This window comes from Ictalurus furcatus, chromosome 18 (assembly GCF_023375685.1).
Source record: "Ictalurus furcatus strain D&B chromosome 18, Billie_1.0, whole genome shotgun sequence".
NCBI lineage: Eukaryota > Metazoa > Chordata > Actinopteri > Siluriformes > Ictaluridae > Ictalurus > Ictalurus furcatus.
The window spans coordinates 20,431,217-20,454,039 of record NC_071272.1 but is presented as its reverse complement, the minus strand read 5'-3'; the positions used below and the strand labels follow the sequence as shown (position 1 = coordinate 20,454,039).

The 22,823-nt window shown below is 41.7% G+C and overlaps 1 protein-coding gene across 2 annotated transcripts in view; it reads left to right on the top strand.

The window, feature by feature from the left end:
• The window catches only part of mfhas1 (multifunctional ROCO family signaling regulator 1), a 32,767-nt gene extending 10,460 nt beyond the window's left edge, over positions 1-22,307 (top strand). The window contains exons 2-4 of one of the 2 annotated variants that reach the window (XM_053648136.1): positions 19,099-19,262; positions 19,404-19,492; positions 20,666-22,307. In XM_053648136.1, coding sequence (XP_053504111.1) covers positions 19,099-19,229 — 131 coding nt within the window. In that variant the 3' untranslated portion in view covers positions 19,230-19,262; positions 19,404-19,492; positions 20,666-22,307. Of the gene's footprint in view, positions 1-19,098; positions 19,493-20,665 lie in introns of both variants that reach the window. The other variant, XM_053648135.1, reaches the window with a different exon arrangement.
• Positions 22,308-22,823: the final 516 nt, after the last annotated feature.

The following is a 22,823-nucleotide window of genomic DNA, read 5'->3' as shown; positions in this document are numbered from 1 at the left end:
TGAGATGGACCTTTATTTGTTACACTCATTCCAGCCACTTCCTGGATGTTACTTCCGTCAAAATTTAAGTTCATCACTGGTCCTTATTTCTTCGGATCAGTAGCTGGGAGCGTAGAGCAAGTTCAATGAGTAGCGTTGCGTCTACATATCCAAGATCCCTGGAGCTTGGGTTACTGTCTGTGCGAAGTTTCACGGATTCTCCATGTTGGTCTTTTCCATGTTCGCTGGTTTCCTCTCGCCTCCTAAAAGCTTGGTTCATGGATTGGCAACACTAAATTGTCCCTAGGTGCGAATATGACCGTGGATATTGCCTTGTGATGGACTGGTGTCCCATTCCAGGTGTATCCCTGCTTCACACGCCCAGAGTTCCACCGCCACCCTGACCAGGAAAACACTCTTACTGAAACCGAGTGAATATCCGATCAGTACATCCCTATAAAAGGGGTCCTATGATGATTTGAAAAGTTCATTATTTTGTTTATCGGCTGTAATAGAATAGGTTAACATGCTTTAACATTCAAAAAACACATTATTTTTTCCACATACTGGACACAGTTGCAGTACCTCTATTCCCAGACTGTCTGAGACGCACTGATTGATATCGAATGAGTTCCGGTTTCTCCAAAGCCCCTCCTTCTGAAAAGCCCCGAGTGTTCCGATTGGCCAGAAACCTCAAGCATGTGTCGGAAATGTAACGGCCTTCACCATATTCGTGAGCCTCGGCTTCCAAGGCTTCTAAAGCCGTTATAAAGACGGTTAATAATGTCGTCGGTTTTACCGTATCGGATCGAGCCCGAGTCAGGTTCTGAAAATGCGGACGATCAAGAAAGATCAATCGGAACCGACTTGGCAGGCAGGACTTGAACAGAACGTTTCACAGTGGGAAGTTCTTCTGTCGTAGCTCTTTTACCTTTCAGATACGATGTTATAACCGGTTCATTTGTCTTCTTCACTGTAACAACTTTGTGTCCTGAAGTGACAACAGTTTAAAAAATGTTAAAAATGATTAAATTGTGGCATAGACGTTTGTGGAAGTAATGTCTGGACTTGGATCGAGGCGTTTTAGGCAGGTCTGGAGCAGTGTTCTGTTAGATAGAATAAATCCCTTCGTGGGAGACTATGGATGGGTCGAACCAACAAGGATTAAATTAAGCACAGGTTTAGAGCTAATCTAGGATTTGTTAATCTGGGCTTTATTTTACATCGAGTTGTTTTGCACCACTTGATCTTAAACCCAGATTAACAAGTCGGGGATTAGAATTCTAACTTGTGATTCAAACCTCCATTTACGATTCATTTTCTCCGCCATGATGCTAAAACTCAAGAGGGTTGAGACGGTCCCTTATTTTTCTGCAAGGAACTCCTTTCATTTTCTCCAATCCGCCAAATAAGTGCTGCCATTTAGACACTTTAAACCTGCTCAATCGCAAGTTTTAAATTGAATCCCTAACTGAAATTTAAATCTGAGTTTAAAGTGATGGAGCAACGCGATTGTAGTTAATCCAGGTTTATTGTGAAATTAAATCCAGGATTAAAGTGATGGTTTAAATGTAAGCCTGCTTATTTTTAAACGAGGTTTAAAGTTTGGTGCGACAGAATTATTAGACAAGCCTTGATTTAATCTAGATTTAAGCTTAATCCTTATTGGTGCAACCCACCCTATGAGCTATGTAACTTTGCAGATCTTATACAGATACGTTACACGCTGAAGGAAAATATTTAAAATCATCATATCGCACTGAATAAAAAAAAAAACACATTGAATAAACAACAGGGATTTAAATTAAAAAAATAGATCGGTACATTTCTAAAAATGCCTGTCAATTTTTTAGTATGATTATTTTGCCACCCTTAAAAGTGCTGTTTTTTTGTTTTTTTTTATCCTCTTGGCAATTCTGGGAAATGTTTGTGAAAAGAGCTTCATGACTGCAGCAGCTCCACAGTCCAGTGCAGCTTTTCTTCTAGTTTCCTTGATCGTTATCCAGCCTCAGTGGAAACACATTGATTGCCACCTCTATGCAAAGCCAAAAACAAACAAGAAAGCCACAACAGGACTTGATCCTGCACAGAGGAAGCACTGGATATTTTGGGCAGCGGTTGCTAAGGTTCCCTTTTTGGGGTTTGTGCGTGTTGGTGGGTGGATTCCAAGGCGTTCAGGTTTCTGTGAAAGATAAAAAGTAAAGCAGATTTCAAAATCCTGACTGGTTTCACGTTTACTGTAGTGCGGCTTGGACACGCGCGACGATTTTCTTTGTACTCGTGTGTACGATGATGGATCCCACTTGGCCGCAAAGTACCGAGCGCGTTCACAGCATGGCTGATTTTACACAAAAATGACAGCTCACAGAGTGCTGATAAGGACAAAATGACAACTGAGGCCCTGTTTACACCAGTGCGTTTTCGTTTTAAAACGCATAATTGTTGCTACGGTTACGCCTGTCGTCTACACTACTCCGGCGTTTTTTGACCCTCGAAAACGGAGACTTCTGCAAATGCTGAAGACTAGAGCTGCAACAATTAATCGATAATAATCGATAATGAAAGTTGTTGTCAACGAATCTCATTATCGATTAGCTGGTACATTTACTCACTACGTTACTTCTCTTCCGAAAACACGTTTCGGAGAGTAAATACTAAAGTTGGCTCGCAAATGATGTACTATACACTTACACTATGCATTATGTACCCTACCATCTAGTGCAGCGTTTCCGCGGACCCCTAGTGGTCAGTGGTGTAATTGCAGGGGGTCCGTCGGAAAGTTTTTAAAATGTTTAAATATTATGATATATATTTTTGTTAAACGTATCAAAATAAATTCAAATGAGATGTTTTAATGTTAATCAGTTTGGTTATTCACGTGCATTCACAAATATCACGTTAGCTGAGCTGACGATCGTTCGCTGATGGATTTATTTGCCGACATATTCATTTCTTTCATTAGAAAACTAACATTTTATTCACAAAAAAATATTTTTTTAAACGGACGACTCGGAGCGAAATATTCCGAAAAGCAGCCGATAAGAGTCCGGTGTCAGCGTGAACTCCTTTAATACTGTTTAAAAAACATCTCCGGGAAATTCCTCAAGAAATCAATCGAGAAAACGCCAAGAATACATTTCTGGAAATTCTTGACAAAAAAGCGCGTCGACTTTGAAGATGCTAAAATCCTAAATTATTTAGATTTATTTTGGATTTTTTTATCACGACATAATTCCCATAGTTCCATTTGTGTTACTCCAGAGTTTTCCAGACTTTTATTATTATTATTCTACAATGTGGGAAAAGATCAAAATAAAAACTGAGTGTGTCTAAACGTTTGACCGGTAGTGTATATCATGCTGTGGAAAGCTCTTTACCGTTACGGCGTTCAAAATGAGTTCTTCCTGTCAATAATTGTTTATAAAATAATCAAGTTGTTTTCTTTAAGTTTTCTTCTGAAGCTTCTGGCCAGCGAAGTGTACGGCAACTGCCGTAAAATGCCGTAAAATCGAGAAATACGGTTAAGATTAGGTTACGCTAAAATTAGGTTACGCTTCTGTGTGCAGGAAAGATTGCTACAGTACAGGAGAGTGGAACAGGAAACTCATTGGGTGTTTCCATGATATTAGATCTCACGAGATGTCTGATTTTCCTGGCAAACCCTCAAGCTGGGAAGGGAAAGTGATACTGAGCGACTCACTTCAAGCGATATTATTTTCATCACTGCTTCCGTGCAGTAAACATGTCTTAATTTTAAAGTGCAGAGGGCTTATTCAGGTGTGATACTCCGTACCCTTTCTGACTTGGAATGTCTTTTTTTTTTTTTTTTTTTTTTTTTGGAAGATGTGCACCAAAATAAAACCCGTCCTAAAACCGCTCCTTCACTGTGATTATGTATTTGCACAGTACAACAAAATTCCTGTCTTTGCACAAACCGGCCTGGAAGAATGAGAATGCAGTGTCGACCTCAGTGCATCATCACTGGAGCCACTGAAGGATAAGGGTTCAATTTTAGTAAAAACGTTTAACACGAAATCATCTGCTACCAATCAAGAGTGTATCATTTTTAAAAAAAATAAAATAAATAAATAATAATAAAAAAAACGAACAGTCGCAGAACCAGGAGTTCCTGATTTTGCACTGGCAGAAATTTACGCAGAATCCAGCAAGCTGCAGATTTTCCACAGATTTGGGCCAAGACGCGTCATGTGACCTCATCACAACACGCGTTCACCCAACGCACTCTTCAGTTCACGTGCGTCGAACATGAGTACAGCTCAAAGGTCGCATTTACCAACAAACATCGCTGCGAAAGACCGTGCAATTGCAGTTACGCCAATTCAAGTAGTTTTCTGGAAAAAATGCGAAAAAAGCTGCAGCAAAAATCACAAAAAAAAAAAAAAAAAAAAAGATCTGCGCAATCCTGTACGGACTGAAAGAAATATGTTGATTGTAACATAAAAAATTTATATATCATGCTAATCTTTATCGTATTGCTTAGCTCTATTTTGTACAATACCTTTTATCATTTAAATATTTTCACATTTTATTTATTGATTGATTGATTTTGTGGCTTGGGGCGCCATAGAAACGGCATGAATCGAACCAAACGCAAAAAGAAAACAAAAAGATTTCATCCCCTACGTTTAAATCGTTCCTTTTTTTCTTGTTTACGCCACGTTGTGGTGTCGAAATGTGAGCATGTGATGTTTACCGCTTGCACCTCTGGCCTTTCGTTGTAAAAATCCCCCACACAGCCCTTTTGATTTTGACCTTATTTTGAAAGGACGGAACGTTTCATTGTAGTAATCACCAGCCTGGGCTGTTTTCATAGCTAATACATAAAGCTAACATTATCACGTGAGGCCATGCACACTGAAAACTATTCAGATTTGCTTACAATGGCAGGATTGGTGTAGCTGTCATGTGCGTGAGAGGCAGCGATCTCTCTCTATTTACTCTTCATTAACGACAAATGTACAAGCTCTGAGACAAGGATATTATAGAGCTCGTTGGCCGCCCAATCTAGTGTTGTAGCTTTAATACGGATAAGAAACGTCTCAATTGGTAAATTATTTAAAAACTACTGCTGATTTTATCGAAGTTGGTTCATTTGATGTAAAATCGTGACATAATCCGGTGTTCTGCTTGGCCATGTGAGGTCTTTATATTAATGTTATGTATACACGAGATGATGTCATCCAGTGTGTACGCTCGGTAAATCCCTAGGAGACGAGGTCAGTCCTGTTATGTCACGTTGTTAGGTAATGCCTGCACTATCACATAATTCATTTTTAACCTGTCCTGGATCTGAAGGGTTGCAGATTGAAGCTTGAAACAGTGCACTACTTGTCCTCGGCCCTGTGCCGTTATCAGATGTCTTGAGCTTCTTCCATGTGAGATTGGTTTGATTTAACGAGGGCTTTCCTGTCCTGAGACTCTGGGATGTCTGGGATTACCTTTCATCTGTGTGCAGTTTTCCATTTCCTCGGTGTTCCTTCAGATCGTTTTGTCTCTAGGCTACCGGACGGGACATATTTTAAAACTCTGATACTTTCCTGTGGTGGAATAAATTGTATACAAAGGAAATGTTAAAAAAAAACAAACGTATTATGTCTCAGTTTATTGCATTAGTGACATATCATAATGTCCAGCCCTAATGCACACTATGGATCTTTAGTAACCAGGTAACTTTTTAACCATAATGTTTGGAATTTAAAGGCAGGAAATTACACACAGCCCTCACTTCTTCCAAGGTTTTTTTTTTTTTTTTTATCCCCATGGCATGCTGCATACTGGCTTTACGGGACATGTCCAATCCCGAGCTCTATCTCACTTCAACACCTCTTTGTTTGCAGAATTTCCCTTCAGGTCACTGCACACATGAATAAATAATCCAAGTGCACCATGTCAGAGCTAAAGCCACCTTCAGCAGGACTGAATACCCTTCAGTGTGTTGCAAGGAGCGGTGCTTTATTTAATCAAAGCTTGATTGATAAGTTACTTATTCACATTAAGTGACCCGTACCCTGCTTGTTTGGAGCCGCTCGGAATGACTGTACTCGTTTTGAATGCTCATATGACCAGACTGCTAATTCTGCCCCTCTATCTTTGTTTGACTCTGTGCTATATGTGCTCTATCCCCTTGTTAGGAGTTTCCAAGTTTGCCCCAGTCGTGACCTTTTTCCTTCTGTACAGCTCGGCTACCGGTCATAAATCTTCCAGTGACTTATCGTTTACATTCAGTCATTTAGCAGATGCTCTTATCCAGAGTGCACACGGTTGAAGGCACAGCGATACAAAGCGCCACACTCACCCACACGTATTCGTAACCTGAAACACAAGGTCTGTGAAAGTGCTAGAGAGGTCTCGATGGAGACAAATGAGACTTAATGTGCCGTGAGCCACCAATAGGAGGACGGCATAGGAATACGCCAGACTCGAAATGCGAAATGAAATGCTAGTTTGAGTAAGGGATCATTTCGTTGCTCACGTTAATTAATAAAGGGTACGTGTGAATAAGTGGTCCAAGAATTGCCAAGTTGATTGTTTGACCGTTTTTCTTTTTGAGTGATTGCCAATATGTATTGGCATTGCAAAACCATCATTTTTTAAAAAAAAATTTGATTTTTATTTTACTTGGCTTAACTACGACGGCCATTTTTGCATCATGCCGCACAACAAATTTTGGTTCTACAGCTGTTTTCGGAAACCTCAACATCTCGGCTCAGGATGGTCTTAGCTTCTTGCGGCAAAAACTGATCTCTAGAACACATTACAAGGTACATGGACATTTTAATAAACATTTGGCACGTTAGTGTTCCTTAGACTTCGATTTGAACTTGCGTCCAAATGTAAATCTCACGGTTGCTCACAGTTCCACTTTTAGGGTCAGTTTATATCGGGGAATGTTCGAGTCTCAGTCTTAATTTTTTTAGGGGGTACCTAGGAAAGTATAGTGTGCATACAGAACGTTTCAGGTTTGAGACTTCTCTTTTGTTTTTGTTTTTTTGTGGAGGTGTGAAGGTGCAATTTTTAAAAAAAATTCCCTCAATTTCTAGTTGAATATCTCTGGTAGGGGACCAGATACGAACCTGAAATTTTCACAGAAATAAGTCCTCTATAGTAGCATTCTGCTGTAAAAAAATTGAGAGTTTAAGATTGGAGGACAGTGGACCCCGAGGACCAGATTTGAAGAACCCGACTGATCTATCATGTTGGTTGTAATGTGCTTATAAAATCAAGCTCACAGTGAAGAATGTTTTTGTTTTTTTTCTGCACGGATCACGTTAATTGACGTTGTAATCAGACATACATATGACATATGTATTGACATATCTGTCATTATAGGAGTTTATCATGTAATCTGACATGGAGAACATGTTACCACATAGTCTGTAATGGCATTCAGCCAAAGTTTTATTGAGCTGTCATGCATTGTGACACGTAATAACCTTAAAAAGCTGCTGTAATTGTATACAATTGTTTTAAGACAAATAAAGATGTTAATGGCCATGTGTATATCCATGTCTGAATGAAACTTGGTTTTAATAACTAATTTTGTACTTAAAATAAGTACGATTTTGACTTTTTATTATTTCAAAAAAGGACATTTTTACAGCTTGATTGCTTCCCTAAAGGAGTATATTTATTTTGAATGTAGCAGAAGGTGCTTGACCTATTTGGGAAGTTTTAAGAAAAGCCTCCTGGGTGAAACTCCCTCATGAAGCTCCTGGTCGAGAAGATGGAGAGTACGCAAATCTTCATCAGGAATACTGTTAAGAATATTTAATATGAATATTTATTAAGGAGATTTAAAATATGAAATAGTTTTGATTTGGCAGACACTTAATTCACTGTTTATCCACGTCTTATTTCTTAGTGTCTTCTTTATTATTCTCAAATCGTAAAACTGGAGACATTCTATGAGCAGAGGTGTACAAACTTATGATCGGTAGTGTAGTCGTTGTTGGAATCTACCGTGTCTTTGGAATGTTTTTTTTTGTACAATTAGATCACTAAGTACAGTGCTTGTCGGGTTTAAGTACAGCTTCCAGCAGGGTGTTTAGGGTTGGAGTGACAGAGTGAAGACCCTGCTGTATGATCACAGAGTGAAATCAAGGACAGACCCTGTGTGGACTGATGCGAGTCGACGTCCCTAATTGCACGGATGGCTAGCGAGCCGTGCGCACTGTGCTCATTAATGCGGCAGATGTTAACAGCTGTGCCTCAGACCCAGAAACACAGCGCTACTCTTTCACAGCACGTTCCTCCCTCATACAGAGTCTGCACTGAGCTCTGGCTCGGCTTTTCACCCGGGCCAGAGGATTAGAGAGCTGGAAGAGGAATGCTCGGTCATCCTCAGGGTTTAATAATCAGGAGGAGACTTAAGCGCCTGGCAGACTCTGATCAGAGCTACTCTTGAAAGGTGTGCTCTGAGCTGCAAATGTAGACTCTCAGCTGCTTCTCAGCGGGACACCAGACATCTTACGTCTGCAGATGCGTCTGGCACCAAAAAGCCTCCCGATATGCCAGAATCATCTCTCCAGATTCTCAATAGGACTCGCCAGCCTCGATGAGCACGACTCACTTCATTGTTGTTCCTGAATATAATTATCTTAACTGATATCAACCTGAAATTCTGTTCAGATTGAATTTGACACAATGTTTATGTCTATTCCAGCTTTTATTGCTTTCATTTCCCCCAAAATAATCAGCTGAGACATGTTTATTGTCTGAATTTTACAATTGTACAGGAGTTAATGCAGCCAACGTTGTTAACGAGTAAGGGAGGCTTATACCGTACATCTTAGCATCATGTAGTCTGCGTTTCTAATTCAGAATATGATGTCGCGTTTCTAGTTCAAAACTGGAACTCCAGTGTAAAATACTCTGCCATTTGGCGCCAAATGCACATGTCCAGCCTGCAGGGCCACTTTAATTAACACGGGGGTGAGTTGGACATGGCGGTGCTGCAGGAAAATGGGGTAGGAGAAGCTGGAATTTTAATAAATAAATAGGTATAATCAGGTGCGTAACCTGGCCACGGCATTCACGGCTGTAGCCCGGAAGATTTATTTATTTTTTTATCCAGTTGGAGCAGTTTGACACTACGTCCCTGTTGGGGGAGAAAAAACAACAATAAAGACCCTCATAGTATTTGTAATGGTTATAATGGAAACTGTAATGGTTCCTGTGGATCTCCACTGGTAATTTGTTGCCTTCTATTGGTGGCATGTTATGTCTAGTGGATACCATTATGGACCAATAATGCTAAGACTAATAGTTTTAATGGTTAGCTGATGGTTTGTAAGTGGAAACCATTCGAAGTTCTGTGATGGGTTTCTGTTGTTGTTTTCAGCAGGGGTAACTGAACGTCGGTAAAAGAAGACGGCAGAGGCGTAATTTTGTATCTTTAGTGAACGGAGTGCTGTATTTTATCTTCAGTGGACGGAAGCGAGAACAATCAGACGGGGTTTACAGGAAAATACGTGGAAATACCCGTGTCTTATTGGCTGACGGGCCTCAATTCTGCCAAACGCTCGCTCACACAGTCAGTTAGTGTGAGGGGGAAAATGGATTCGGTCTATTTCGAAGTACGTTTGCAAAAGTTTTTCGATGGAAAAGAATCTGGGCTCAGCCCCTGGATGATTAACAGCAGATAATGCCCTTGGTTATAATTATTACCGTAACAGCTTGTAAAAATCATCATGTGAATCCGTGTTATTTTACGACTCTGAGGTTGAGAATTCGGGCCCTCCATACATATCATCGTTTGGGCTTCATTAAGTATGACGTCTTGCCGTCATATCTTGCCAAAACATCACATCTCATAGCTGAAATTTGGGCCGAAGACTTGCGATGTGCTTACACGATCATATATTCATTCCTTTCCCTTCTCCGTATTAATGCACTTAACTAGCTAACTAGCTCACCATACATTTATTACATTACGTTAGCTACCAGTTATCAATTTGGTTTACGTGCCAACCCCCTGGAGCTTTTACTCACCTGGTGGGCTGGCGAATACATTTATGATCTGTCCAGCCTAGGTACTGTATTGAAAATAAAAATGAAAGAAAGGGATCGGTACACTGCTTGCGGTTGGCTGATCACCGCCTGCGCATTTGCTCAGCTCTGTTACGAGATGGCTGATAGTCGGATCACTTCCTTCCCTCAAACTGATTTATTTATATATTTTTACTAGTTGTGACATTGTGTATGGGTGTGCAAGATGGATGTTCCCCGAGTTCCCAACTGGGATTTCTGAGTTGAATGATCGTTCATTGCACTTTTCAATGTCTGAGGTTAGGGTTTTTTTTTTGTTGTTGATTTTTTTCCCGGAGTTCCGAATACAACGGATTGCGGTATTATTCATTCTTCCGTTCACTCCGCTGTCAATGACCTCTTTATCTCACTGTATCCTCTCATGTAAGGAATAGAAGGTGTTAAACTCGGTGTCATGGAGCTTGTTTAACTGCATTGTCACTGTTTGCTTTACCACCCAGACTGTTCTGCAGAAATATGCGGTGTTTGTACTCGTCCTCCTGCTGCTGGCTGATAACGGAGGCTTTGTGGATGGCCGAGGAATGTTCTCTCAGAGTGCGAATGAAATGTAACCGCTTAGATTAGCAACCATAGAAACTGTTTTTTGTTTGTTTGGTTTTCAGATTAGAAAGTGTTTTCAGTGGACCATTGCATCCTCAGTAGCAAGATGTAAAGGATCACAGGAAGTTGGGGTGTCATTTAGGGTCCCAGTTGTCTGGAAACATGGAAACCAGTGGTCTTGTTTGAAAAAAACAAACAAAAAAAACCCCATACAAACGTATTAACTGTTATTTATTAACTGCTGTTAAAAAAAAATTCCCTGTATGACCAAAAGTATGTGCATACCTGACCACCATACCCATATTTGCCTATTCAAAAACCATGGGCATGAATTAATTTGGAGTTGGTCCACCTTTTGCTGTTATAATAACCTCCACTCTTTCGGGAAGGCTTTGCACTAGATTTTATAACGTGGCTGTGGGGATCTGCTCTTTCAGCCACAGGAGCATTCGTGAGGTCAGGCACTGACTACCTTTACATGGACAGCGGTAATCCAATGATTGACCTTACTCTGAGTAAGACAATATTGTGATTTAAGGTGTTTACGTGAGTCGCTTTTAGAGTACTCCTTTCATGTTCCCGTTTTACATGTTATAGAACATAATTAGATTAACAGCACACGTCATTACGTCACCGCGCCACGCCGTCCGACGTCCCTCCAGAATTTCACGTATCAACATACAGTTTGTCTGCATTATGGTACTGTGTACACTTTTGGGTGTTTTTTAAAAAAATTTTTACGGACGTGTCAAGTGCGGTTAATTATTTGTCATGCTATACGTGCTGATAGACAACTGCTTGAAGCCGTGGGCTGCGTCCCAAACCGCATACTAACCGTCTATATAGTAGCTGAGATACATTAATTTTTCCCCACTACAGGCCTATAGTAGGCAAGTACGCGGTTCGGGACACAGCCGTGCTTTCTTGTTCGCCGTAAAATGTTGAGCACTGCCGTGTCTGTACGCGTCCTGTCGAAAAGTCTCACATGATGTTAATAGTGTGATTAAGGTGTTTACATGTCTGTAATACACGTCGATAATGCGACTAAAACAGGAGTACTCCACACGTCTTAATTCGATTAGTGTTGACTTCGAGTATGACCTTAATCAGATTAAGGTAATTAAAAATTGCTGTTTACATGGTAGTTTCTTAATCAGAGTATTGTCTTAATCGGGTTAATATTGGATTATTGTTGTCCATGTAAACGCACTGACTGATGTCACGTGAGGAGGCCTGTGGTGCAATCGATGATATTATGTACTATAGATGATGAGTCTTCGCAATTTTTCATTGAGGAACATTATTCTGAAATCGTTCCACAAATTGTACACGCAGTTTTTCACAGATTGGTGAACTTCTGCCCATCTTTACTTCTGACAGATTCTACCTCTCTAAGATACTCTTCTTACACCCAATCATGTTACTGACCCAATTAACCTCCAGCTGTTTCTTTTTTACTAAGACTTACTTTTCCAGCCTTTTGTTTTCTAGCCATCAAATTCAAAATGACCGTATTTATTTCCTCACTTTAAACACTTGACATGTTTTCTGTGCTCTACTGTGAAAAACATACAGGGTTTTTATGAGATTTGCAAATCGTTGCATTCTGTTTTTATTTGCATTTCACGCGGCGTCCCAACTTTTTTTGTACTTGGGGTTGTAGACTCTCCCTTTTTTTTTTTTTTAATATAAAAAAATTGTTCATACAAATTCTACAAAGACGTATAGTTGTTATGGTTACGTTTTCTGTAAGGATACAGCCATGGAACTATAGAAACATTTATAGGAGGAGTATACGAAGTATGTAATTTAAGTTTTCCTTCATCGAGACGTCTTCAAGACGTTTTGCGGTGTTTGTTTTCGTATTATTACCTTCAAGACCGAGAAACAAAAGCAGGGACTAACTTGTCTTGTTCCACAACATAAAATGTAACTCTAAACGGATAAAAAAAAAAAAAAGATTATTATTTTTAAAATCAACAAATTGCAGTGGAATAAGAGGAATAATAAAAACACTAGTTATAAGAAAATAATCACCTTGGTGGTGGGAACAGTAACTCCGCTGCCCTTCGGGTCACATCACACCAGTCTGTCATTGATTCATTTCCTTTAATAGCATGCCCCGAACAATACTATGGAGCTATATGATCTTGTTAAAGCAAAGAAATGATTTTTGTGGGGATGAGAGCTGGATCCCTTTTTAGTTAATGTAGCTAACCCCCATGATTCAAAGGACTAGAAGTATTCATCTAGGTTACATCGAGGTGTGTGTGAAGTCTTAAGTCGAGGAACACATTCTGATCCCGTGGCTCATTTTTAGCTCGGGAGGATGTTTGTCTTGGATGGTTTTCTCAATCCACATCCTCTGACCCCTTAAAACAGGAGGTGACGCATTCCAGCAGTCCTGCAATCCTAAATTCAGCTGGACAGAACTAGCACGTAGCTAGGTCTTTGTGTAGGTGTGTGTGTGTGTATGTGTGTGTGAGAGAGAGGGAGAGAATGAACGCGATCTGTATTTTAACTTGCCGTCAGTATTTCCCATGACTCTGCTCTTGATTTGCTAGCAAACGCTCTGATTTGCGTTCGAACTGTTTGTACATCTTCATTTGTCACGACGATGACGACGCAAAGCTTTAAGTGTTCGGTTGCGCGTTATTTTCCACCGAGCTCTATTTTTAGATTCTTATTAATGCATGCGACAGACACAGGAAGGAGAAATAAAGAGCTGCTCCAGACGCTTTTAATGTACCATTAGCAAAAATGTTTACACTGACTTTCATTACGAGCGCATTAGCCGGGGAGAGCGATGCAGGTTTTCTTCAGGAGACGTTCACCGTGCGCGCTGCAGCTTCCGGAGAGGTTTACCAGCTCTCGGACACGCACGCACTGAGGTTTCGCCGTATGACTGACGCCTGTGCCGTGGATCTCTCGCACAGGTGCTGGAACGTCACCACAGGGCTGATCATTACCATGTTCATAGACCGTTAAGGACGGACGATAGCACTGAATTACCAAGTCATACCAAGACTGACTAGTATCCCAGCACTGATACTTTGAGATGTTTTGAACGAGTAATTTCTACAGCCAGAATTTGATCACATGGATGTCAAGAACTATACATGAAACGAATCCATTGAGATTAGGATGGAAAGTATCGGTACTTCTGAAACACTTTGCGATGAGGCTAACGTAGGTTAAAACTTGTAAAATAGTTCAAAGGTGAAACGTGTCAATTCTATTTTGGGCCAAAAAGACGTGTGTGTGTACATTAATGTGATGTGGCTGTTGTGTAGCGTCATTCTTTAGCCGTCGGCGTCTCTTCGTGCTGCCATTTTAGAGGATGGATGTAAGCGGGACGGAGTTTCAGACTGCGTGGTTAAGGATACGCGTCACGTAAAGCTTGTGCATAGCGCTTCGCTCTGAAATCTGGAGATAACGGTGAACGTATGAGGGGAACGGTGGAGCCGAACAAGTCCGTTATCTCTGGAAGCCAGATTAGATCAAGGTCTTAGACAGAACGCATTGTGGACTAGATGCCAGGTTTGGCGTGTGTCAGTGTTGGACCATGTTTGGGCAAATCCTAAGCAGCTGAGAGGTGACTAAGAATCCACACACACACACACACTTGCAGTGCTGGTTCGATGTTGAGGCCATGCCACTGTTGAAGCTGTGATCAGGCCAGTGAAAACAGTGATAGGAGAAGTCCAAGCCAGTCTCGCTCTCGCTCGTTAATATGGACGACAGGACGAGCGAGCGGTTCCAAGCGACAGGCCCGACGCTGGCATCGAGCCATGGCCCTGTCACTCAGCATGTATTTGGCGAATTTAGCTTCCAGTATGCTCAACTTCCTGTCTTCCTGTCTCTGCTCATAATAGTCAGCCAGATGTGTCTACATCTGCACTGCACACAACTCATCTGTTTATGAATGAAGAGATATTACGTAAAGTACACACGGAGTCTTCTTAAATGTCTTGTACGATTACGTCAGATGAATTCGCACAGCACTAAACCGACATGTTTCCATTCCAAACGGAGATCATTTACTCAGAGTTCATGTAGAAAGCTGATTCGTTGAGTGTTCTGTATGAGCTCAGTTTGTGACCTCACAAATTAGGTTCAGTCATCCCTTCAGGTGTGCTAAAATATCCAAACTGTTTGAGAATAGCATCAAAAGAAGGATAGAAAGCATACAGTGCCCTCCGTTAATAGTGGCACCCTTGGTATATATGAGCAAAGAAGGCTGTGAGAAATTGTGTTTATTGTTTAACCTTTTGATCTTTTGTTCAGAAAATTCACAAAAATACTCTGCTGTCATGGATATCAAACAATCGCAAACACAACACAAGTTTATCCAAAAAAATTTCTTTGTTAAATATGTGTGCGCAGCAATTATCGGCACCCGTTTAGTCAATAATTTTGTGCTACCTCCCTTTGCCAAGATAACAGGAGAATACATGGCAAGGGATCTGAGACCGTTCCTCCATACAGAATCTCTCCAGATCCTTCACATTTCGAGGTCCATGCTGGTGGACTCTCCTCTTCAGTTCACCACACAGGTTTTCTATGGGGTTCAAGTCAGGGGACTGGGATGGCCATGGCAGGACCTTGATTTTGTTGTCAGTAAACCATTTTAGTGTTGATTTTGATGTATGTTTTGGATCGTTGTCCTGCTGGAAGATCCAACCACGGCCCATTTGAGGCTTTCTGGCAGAGACAGTCAGGTTTTCATTGAATATCTGTTGATATTTGATAGAGTCCATGATGCCATGTATCCTAACAAAACGTCCAGGTCCTCTGGCAGAAAAACAACCCCAAAGCATTAAAGAGCCACCACCATATTTAACCGTGGGCATGAGGTACTTTTCCATACGGCTACCTCTCTGTGTGCACCAAAACTACTTCTTGTGTTTATTCCCAAAAAGCTCTATTTTGGTTTCATCTGACCATAGAACCCGATCCCATTTGAAGGTCTAGTAGTGTCTCGCAAACTGAAGACGCTCGAGTTTGTTTTTGTATGAGAGTAGAGGCTTTTTTGCTTGAAACTCTTCCAAACAACTTGTGGTGATGTCGGAGACTTCGGGTTGGAGTTTTGGAGACTTTCTGACCCCAAGACGCAACTAACTTCTGCAATTCTCCAGCTGTGATCCTTGGAGATTTTTTGTCCACTAGAACCAGCCTCTTCAAATCGACACTGTACATGTGAGATCTTCCTCTGTTCAGTGCATTTTGTTATTCTATTCGTTAGAACAGGAGACTCTCTCTCTCTCTCTCTCTCCTCTATAGTGTACAGACAGCAACCGCTCAGCCAGGCCTGGGTGTTTTTTTTTGTTAGGGAGGAAATTCTGTGAAACAGGAAAAGAAACGTTTTCCAACAGACTGAAGAGAAACAGAAGGTTTCCTTTTAAGGCTCTTAAACTGCTCCTATGAGAGCGAGTGGGGGGAAATAAAGAAGTGAGCTGGAGAACCTGGCAGAGGAACAGACAGGCCTGAGAGAACCGCGGCACAGGAATGTGAGCGTTTGTTGTACCTGGAAACGTTATTGAGAAAGAGAGAATGAATGGCACATTCCTGTGCTGTGACTCCTGAGGCGAGAGCAGAGGGAGGCAGGATGGAGTGCTGCAGTGCTGAGGTCACTCACTCAGGGAGATGATCCATTGCATGACTCGGTCCGACCTGAATCATCAGAAAACAGCGTTAGTACAAGTGCCCATGACCCACCCATAATTATTATTCAATTCAGAGATGTTCATATTTGTTAGTGTGATTTTTGGATTATAGTTTTGTTTGGCAGAAAGTGAGCTTTGAGCTGAGGGAGACCACACTTTCTTCATCTGGGACGGATAGGCACGAAATCTACGCCTGTTTTATCCCATTCAGTGCTCCTGATCGGCACAGAAAACACGTCTCCTTTATTTATATTGGCAGGTAAGGAGTGTAGGCTTTTTACATTGAGACTGGCAGGCACTGAGGCCCTGCCCCCTTCACTAGGACTGATAGGAGCTGAGGTCTTGCCTCCTTGAGTGGAATGGTCAGGCACTGCGGCGATGCCTCTGTTTAACTTGAGCAGAAAATCAATAAGGCCATGCTTCATTGACTTTTATGGGCAGGCATTTAGGCCACGCCTTTTTTACTGGTAATGTTCAGCACTGAGGTCATGCCTCAGTCAGTCAAAATTACAGGCATTGTGGCCACATCCTTTTTACTGGGACTACCAGACAAAAAGGCAACGCCTCCTTCACTGGACTGAGAGGCAGAGGACATTTTGCCTATTTACTGTTACTGGCAGGTACAAATGCCACAGCTCTTTCACTGGGACTGACAAGACATGGCCCATTATCTGGGACTGACAGGCCGAAGTTCACACCCTATTCACTGGGATTGACAGACACAGCGGCCACGCCTTCGTTCTTAGGACTAACAGACACAAAGGCCATGCCCCCTTCATAAGGGTTGAGACACAAAGGCCTCGCCCGCTTCATAAGGGCTGAGACACAAAGGTCTCGCCCCCTTCATAAGGGTTGAGACACAAAGGTCTCGCCCCCTTCATAAGTGTTGAGACACAAAGGCCACGCCTGCTTCATAAGTGTTGAGACACAAAGGCCACGCCTGCTTCATAAGGGCTGAGACACAAAGGTCTCGCCCCCTTCATAAGTGTTGAGACACAAAGGTCTCGCCCCCTTCATAAGTGTTGAGACACAAAGGCCACGCCTGCTTCATAAGGGCTGAGACACAAAGGTCTCGCCCCCTTCATAAGTGTTGAGACACAAAGGCCACGCCTGCTTCATAAGTGTTGAGACACTAAGGCCACGCCTGCTTCATAAGGGCTGAGACACAAAGCCCTCGCCTCCTTCTTGATATTTGGTCCCCACCAAGATAGCCTCGAACCCTGAGCCGAGATAACGTGTGTGAACGTGTGTATCCGTGTGTGTTAGCTCAGATGTATTGACCCAGGCCAGCTCCACCCTTCTATTATCAAGAGAGCTGAAAATCAATAAGACTAATGGCTTAAGTGCTGCACTGAACTGATTATCGGGAGAAAAACGTGCGGAGTGGAGAGTGAACGCCACCAAGAGCCAGAGCACTCGTGCAGCTTCTGTTATTTAGAGTGACTCACATCCGCTTCAGTGTGGGAAAGGTTTCGCTGTTTTCTTTAATAAATACCGAGCTAGTCTTGACAAGGCTGTGTGCCCCCCAACACACACAGTGCTCTTTGTTTCACAGATTTTAGGATTCCTTAAGTGAGATTAACTGCGATACCGAGTGCTTTTGTAAAGATGAAATCACTCATCACTGAATTACATGGAGTTTTACATGGAGATGTTTATCCGCTCTCGAGTCCGCCCCCCCCCCCCAATTTTGTAGCTCGAACACACAGGGGTTGAAAATGATGTCATTCCCAGATGAACACGGCGACGACGTGGAAAACTCAAGTATCATGTGGTGTCAGTGACGTGTCCTGTGTTGGACAGATATTGTGTTTTTGTAGGTATAAAATATGTGCAGTAAAGGTGAAGAACGAAATCTAGGTGTAGAGGGATGCACATGGCCCTGACTGGGGCTTTACTGATGATGATGATGATGATGAAACTTGGAGTGACCATTTCATTTCATGACCTGTAATGTGACCCATAGTATTTTTGCTCTCTTCAGTAATCCACAGAGCTCCATCATTTAGGAGCCTCCCCCAGCACTAGGACGGGATACTGCTGCCCTCTAGTGAACACATATAACGTCTGAACGGAAACAAGGTCTTCTGTCTTACGGTGTAAAAAAAAAAAACAACAACTTGAGGTTCTGGTTCATTTTCTATAGACTTGAGAGGTGGTAAAAAGGACCGAGTGATAATTTCAGCAACTGTATAACGGAATTAAGTCAATTATTAGCTCAAATTAAATTTCTCAACAAAAACAAAATGGTGGTTTTGTGTGTATGATGTACATGAAGCGGAAGGTATAACCCCGCCCCTTATGTAGGTACAAAAAAAGCGCCACCTATTTCCAATACGGCCAAAAGTATGTGGACACCTGTCCTGGGTTGTTTGCCACAAAAAAGGAAGCACAGAATTGTCTAGAATGTCTTCTGTATGCTGTAGCATTACAATTTCCCTTCGCTGGAACTAAAGGGCCCAAACATGTCCTAGCATGACCATGCCCCTGTCCCTGTGCACAAAGCGAGCTCCATGAAGACATGATTTGCCACGGCTAGAGTTGAAGAATTCGAGTGGTTGCACAGAGCACCTAACCTCAACCCCACTGAGCACCTATGGGATGAACTATAACGCTGACTGTACTCCAGGCCTTCTCAGCCCACACCAGTGCCTGACCTCACTAATGCTCTTGTGGCCAAATGAGCAACTCCCTACAGTCATGTTATAAAATCCGAATGGATAAAGCTTCCCAGAAGAGTGGAGGCTATGGTCAGGTGTCCATAAACTTTTGGTAATACATTGTATGTAGCACAGCTATATTTGTGATATCACTAAATGATGTGTAACGTGTTTCTTTGTCGCAGGTGAGTTGCTGAGCCAGCCTCGACCCGAGGGCTTGACCGAGATCATTTGTCCTAAGAACGGCTCGGAGCGCGTCAACGTGGCCCTCGTGTACCCTCCCTCTCCCACTCTGATCAGTCCCAGTCCCAAATGACACAAACCTCCCTTCCAGCACAGCACAGTGACTGTAAACGCCCTCACACACCCTGCTGCACCTCTGTCTTCCCTTTAACACACACACACACAGAACACTAGATGGAGCTACATCTGTGTGTGTGTGTGTGTGTGTGTGTGTCCTGTGTCCTCTCTCCACTTCATGTGTGCCCAGAAGGCAGCGGTTTGATCGGATGAGCCAGTGTGGATACACACTCTCCGCCATGTGTACACATGAAGACATGAAGAATCCCACACACTGCAGTAAGTAGCATGGGAAATGTATTCCTGGAGTATTATTTATTATATATTATAATATTATATTACTCTAGAGCGACAACTGTGACTTGCACAGTGAAGCAACATATTAAAACAGAACCCAGAGGGCCGGCTCAACAAAAATCCATCACAATACATGAAGATAATACACAGTATGTATCACAATATACAGGTTTGCTAACAAACTCCCAGCAAAACTTTAGCATATAAAATTAAAAAGAGGTTTAAAAAAAAAAAAAGAGGTTGATTATAAGGAGCACAGAAAAGGAAGGGATTTTTACATTTTATCATTTTAAATATGTAATTGTTATAATAATAATAATAATTAAAAGGAAAAAAAAGAAACAAAACAGAAGTTTTCATTCGGTATCAAACACACTTCGTAGCAGACCTGGTCCGGCTGAACCCCATTATGAATGCAGTTTAATAAATCTGGGGGAATTAGTAATTATGGGGGCAAATACATTTTCACACAGGACCATTTGGTATTGGATAACTTTTTTTTTTTGCTTCAATACATAGCATTAGCATTTTTTTAAAAAAAAACCTGTATTTTGTGTTTACTCAGGTCGCCTTTGTTTGATCTTAGATTTTTTTTTTAAATTTCTGAAATAATTTAGTATGAGCTGTACACAAAAACAGAAGAAATCAGGATTGGGGGGGGGCAAATACTTTTTCACAACACTATATACAAATATAGAAGATGTATATTATACTGTATCTGACGTGCGTGTCCGATATAACACGTATAATATCCCAGAAAGTGTATTGTTCTAACATTTATCAGGATTATCAGCATTATATTGTCATAGTGCCCAGCCCTAACACACATTAGCTTTCAAAATACAGTGGAGCGCTAGCAGAAACGAACATTATCTAAGATCTCAGAACTAATTCGAGCAAAAGCTGCTTAAAAAGTGAGTGGGTTAAAAAGCATGAGCTAAACATTGCTGCGTAGCAACATCTCCAGTATTACTGGGACATAGAAATAAAATACAATAACACACAAATATCCCATCCAGGCACACGGATATACGTCTTAGGAAGGTGTTTTACATGACTTCTGACTTCTTGTCAGGTAAATATGTTGTATTTTTGTCCACGTCTTCCACTGAATATCTTCCCGCTGTCCTCGCTTTCTCACTGTCTCCTTCACAGGTCGATGAGCTCGTGCTGCTGGTTGTCAAATAAAGAACAGTGTTAGAAACTATGGAGCTGAGGTCTCAGGTCCCAGGATGGGACGTCTCTACGAGAAGCTTATCGTTTAATCCGCTCGCTTTGCTAAACGGGGAGGAATCCGAAGGAAAACACGAGGACAGGCTCTGTGCGGATGTCGTATACTGGATGCAGGAAGAAGGTTATGCGCCTCGGATGCCGAACGTTGAAAGAAGAGGTCACGGTGTTATTAAAACGTGGACTGAGTCGATGGAGGATTGGGATAATCTGTTGTGCAAATAAATAAATAAATAAATAATCATTGGTCCTGTAGAAAAAGTGGCTGCTGGTAGTGGAGTAGCTCGTGAGAGTTCTTTCACTGCATGCTAATGTAGGACGTTTTCAGATGAATGAAATCAGTTTAACATATCTGCGTATCTTTCTTCTGTTCTGATATCCAGGTTCAACTGAAACCAGGACCAAAGCAGGACACTATACCGAACTCCACAGGCTCGGAGTAGATTTATTTCTGTAATGTGATCGAGTGTACATTCTCTTCACAAGTGCACTAGGCTTTACATTTAGACACCGAAACAACTGCCTGATAAAATCTACAGACAGCAGATTCTCTGTAGTACGTTTGTGGCTTTAAATGTTTACACAGGTCGCTCGCTCGCCATCACTGACACTGAACATGATTTTGGACAGTACCGTATTTTCTGGAATATAAGTTGCTCCATACTCAAATTCTGTCTGCTTAGTGTGTGTGTGTGTGGGGGGGGGGGGGGGTTAATATACGGCACTGTGCAAAAGTCTCAGGCACTGTAGAGTTCGTTTAGCATTTACAAAAAATATTAGACGTTTATGTCCTCTGCATGAATGTCAGAAGAACATTTCTGGTTTACGAAATTCTTTTCGTCACCATGTTAAATAAAGCACTTTTCAGATTAAATTGAGTGATATTGTACGTGTATATGCATCTATCCATCCGTTTTCTGTACGGCTTTTCCGACACAGGGTCACAGCGGGCATGGAGCCTATCCCTAGGAACTATGGGGACTCCCTGGACGGAGTGCCAGTCTATCATAGGGCACAATCGCACACACTCACATGCGCATTCAGACACTAGAGACAGTTTAGAGAAGCCTACAGTGCATGTCTTTTTAGACTGGGGAAGGAAACCGGAGTACCCGGAGAAACCCCTGAAGCACGGGAAGAACATGCAAACTCCATGCGCACAGGGAGGAGGTGGGACTCGAACCCCCAACCCTGGAAGTGCGAGGCAAACGTGCTCTTTTCTGTACTGTTTTACGACACTTTGTTATCATTTTTTTTTTTTTCTCTATTTAGAAACTTCACATCGTAATTTAAATCGGTTCTCTACACGTGCCTAAGATTTTTCCACCCTTACTTTGCTGTGATGTTCAAGTGTCCTTCATGTACCGGGCATTTTATTAGACTTAATATTGTGTAGATGTCGTGTTCAGTTCAACACACGTGCCTAAAAGTGCTTAGCTCTTGGAGAATTCGGGAAATCGCTTTGTTCTAGAAGTCCCAGCACGTGATATAAGAAGGGGGGAATAAAAAGCATCATATAGGTCAGAAAATACGGTAAGATAAAATTATTATTATTATTATTATTATTTTTAAAAAAAGACACTCACGAGACGTTTCTTGTCTTGCGTCACGTCCTCACATTTCCTCCTTACCTTCGCAAACACACAGCTATGAGGTTCCATTCTTTGGCCACTGAAAAATAAACCCCCTGTAACTGTAAAACAGGAATGTAAAGAAGCCATGGATTGCTGCCTGTAGCCTGAGCTGAAGGTTTATCATTGGTTTATACACGTGTAACATATCACCACTCGCTGTCTTGCGAGCCAGGCCAGGACATGTTGTACATATCATAACAGACGGAGGTGTAAATTTGCTGGTGTGGAGAAGGAAAAAAAAGATAACCTGTTTATACACGCCCATTTTAAATATCGCGTCGTCGTTCTTCTGGAAAAGGACAGATCCTATGATATGTATATTGTTTATGAAGGCAGTTGATGACATGTTTTTGTACATAATAATTTTATTTTTGTATGTTGTCACCGAACTCGTATGGTTTGCTGCACATCGTGCATGGCTACTGTGTGCTCAGCGTAGAGACTCACGT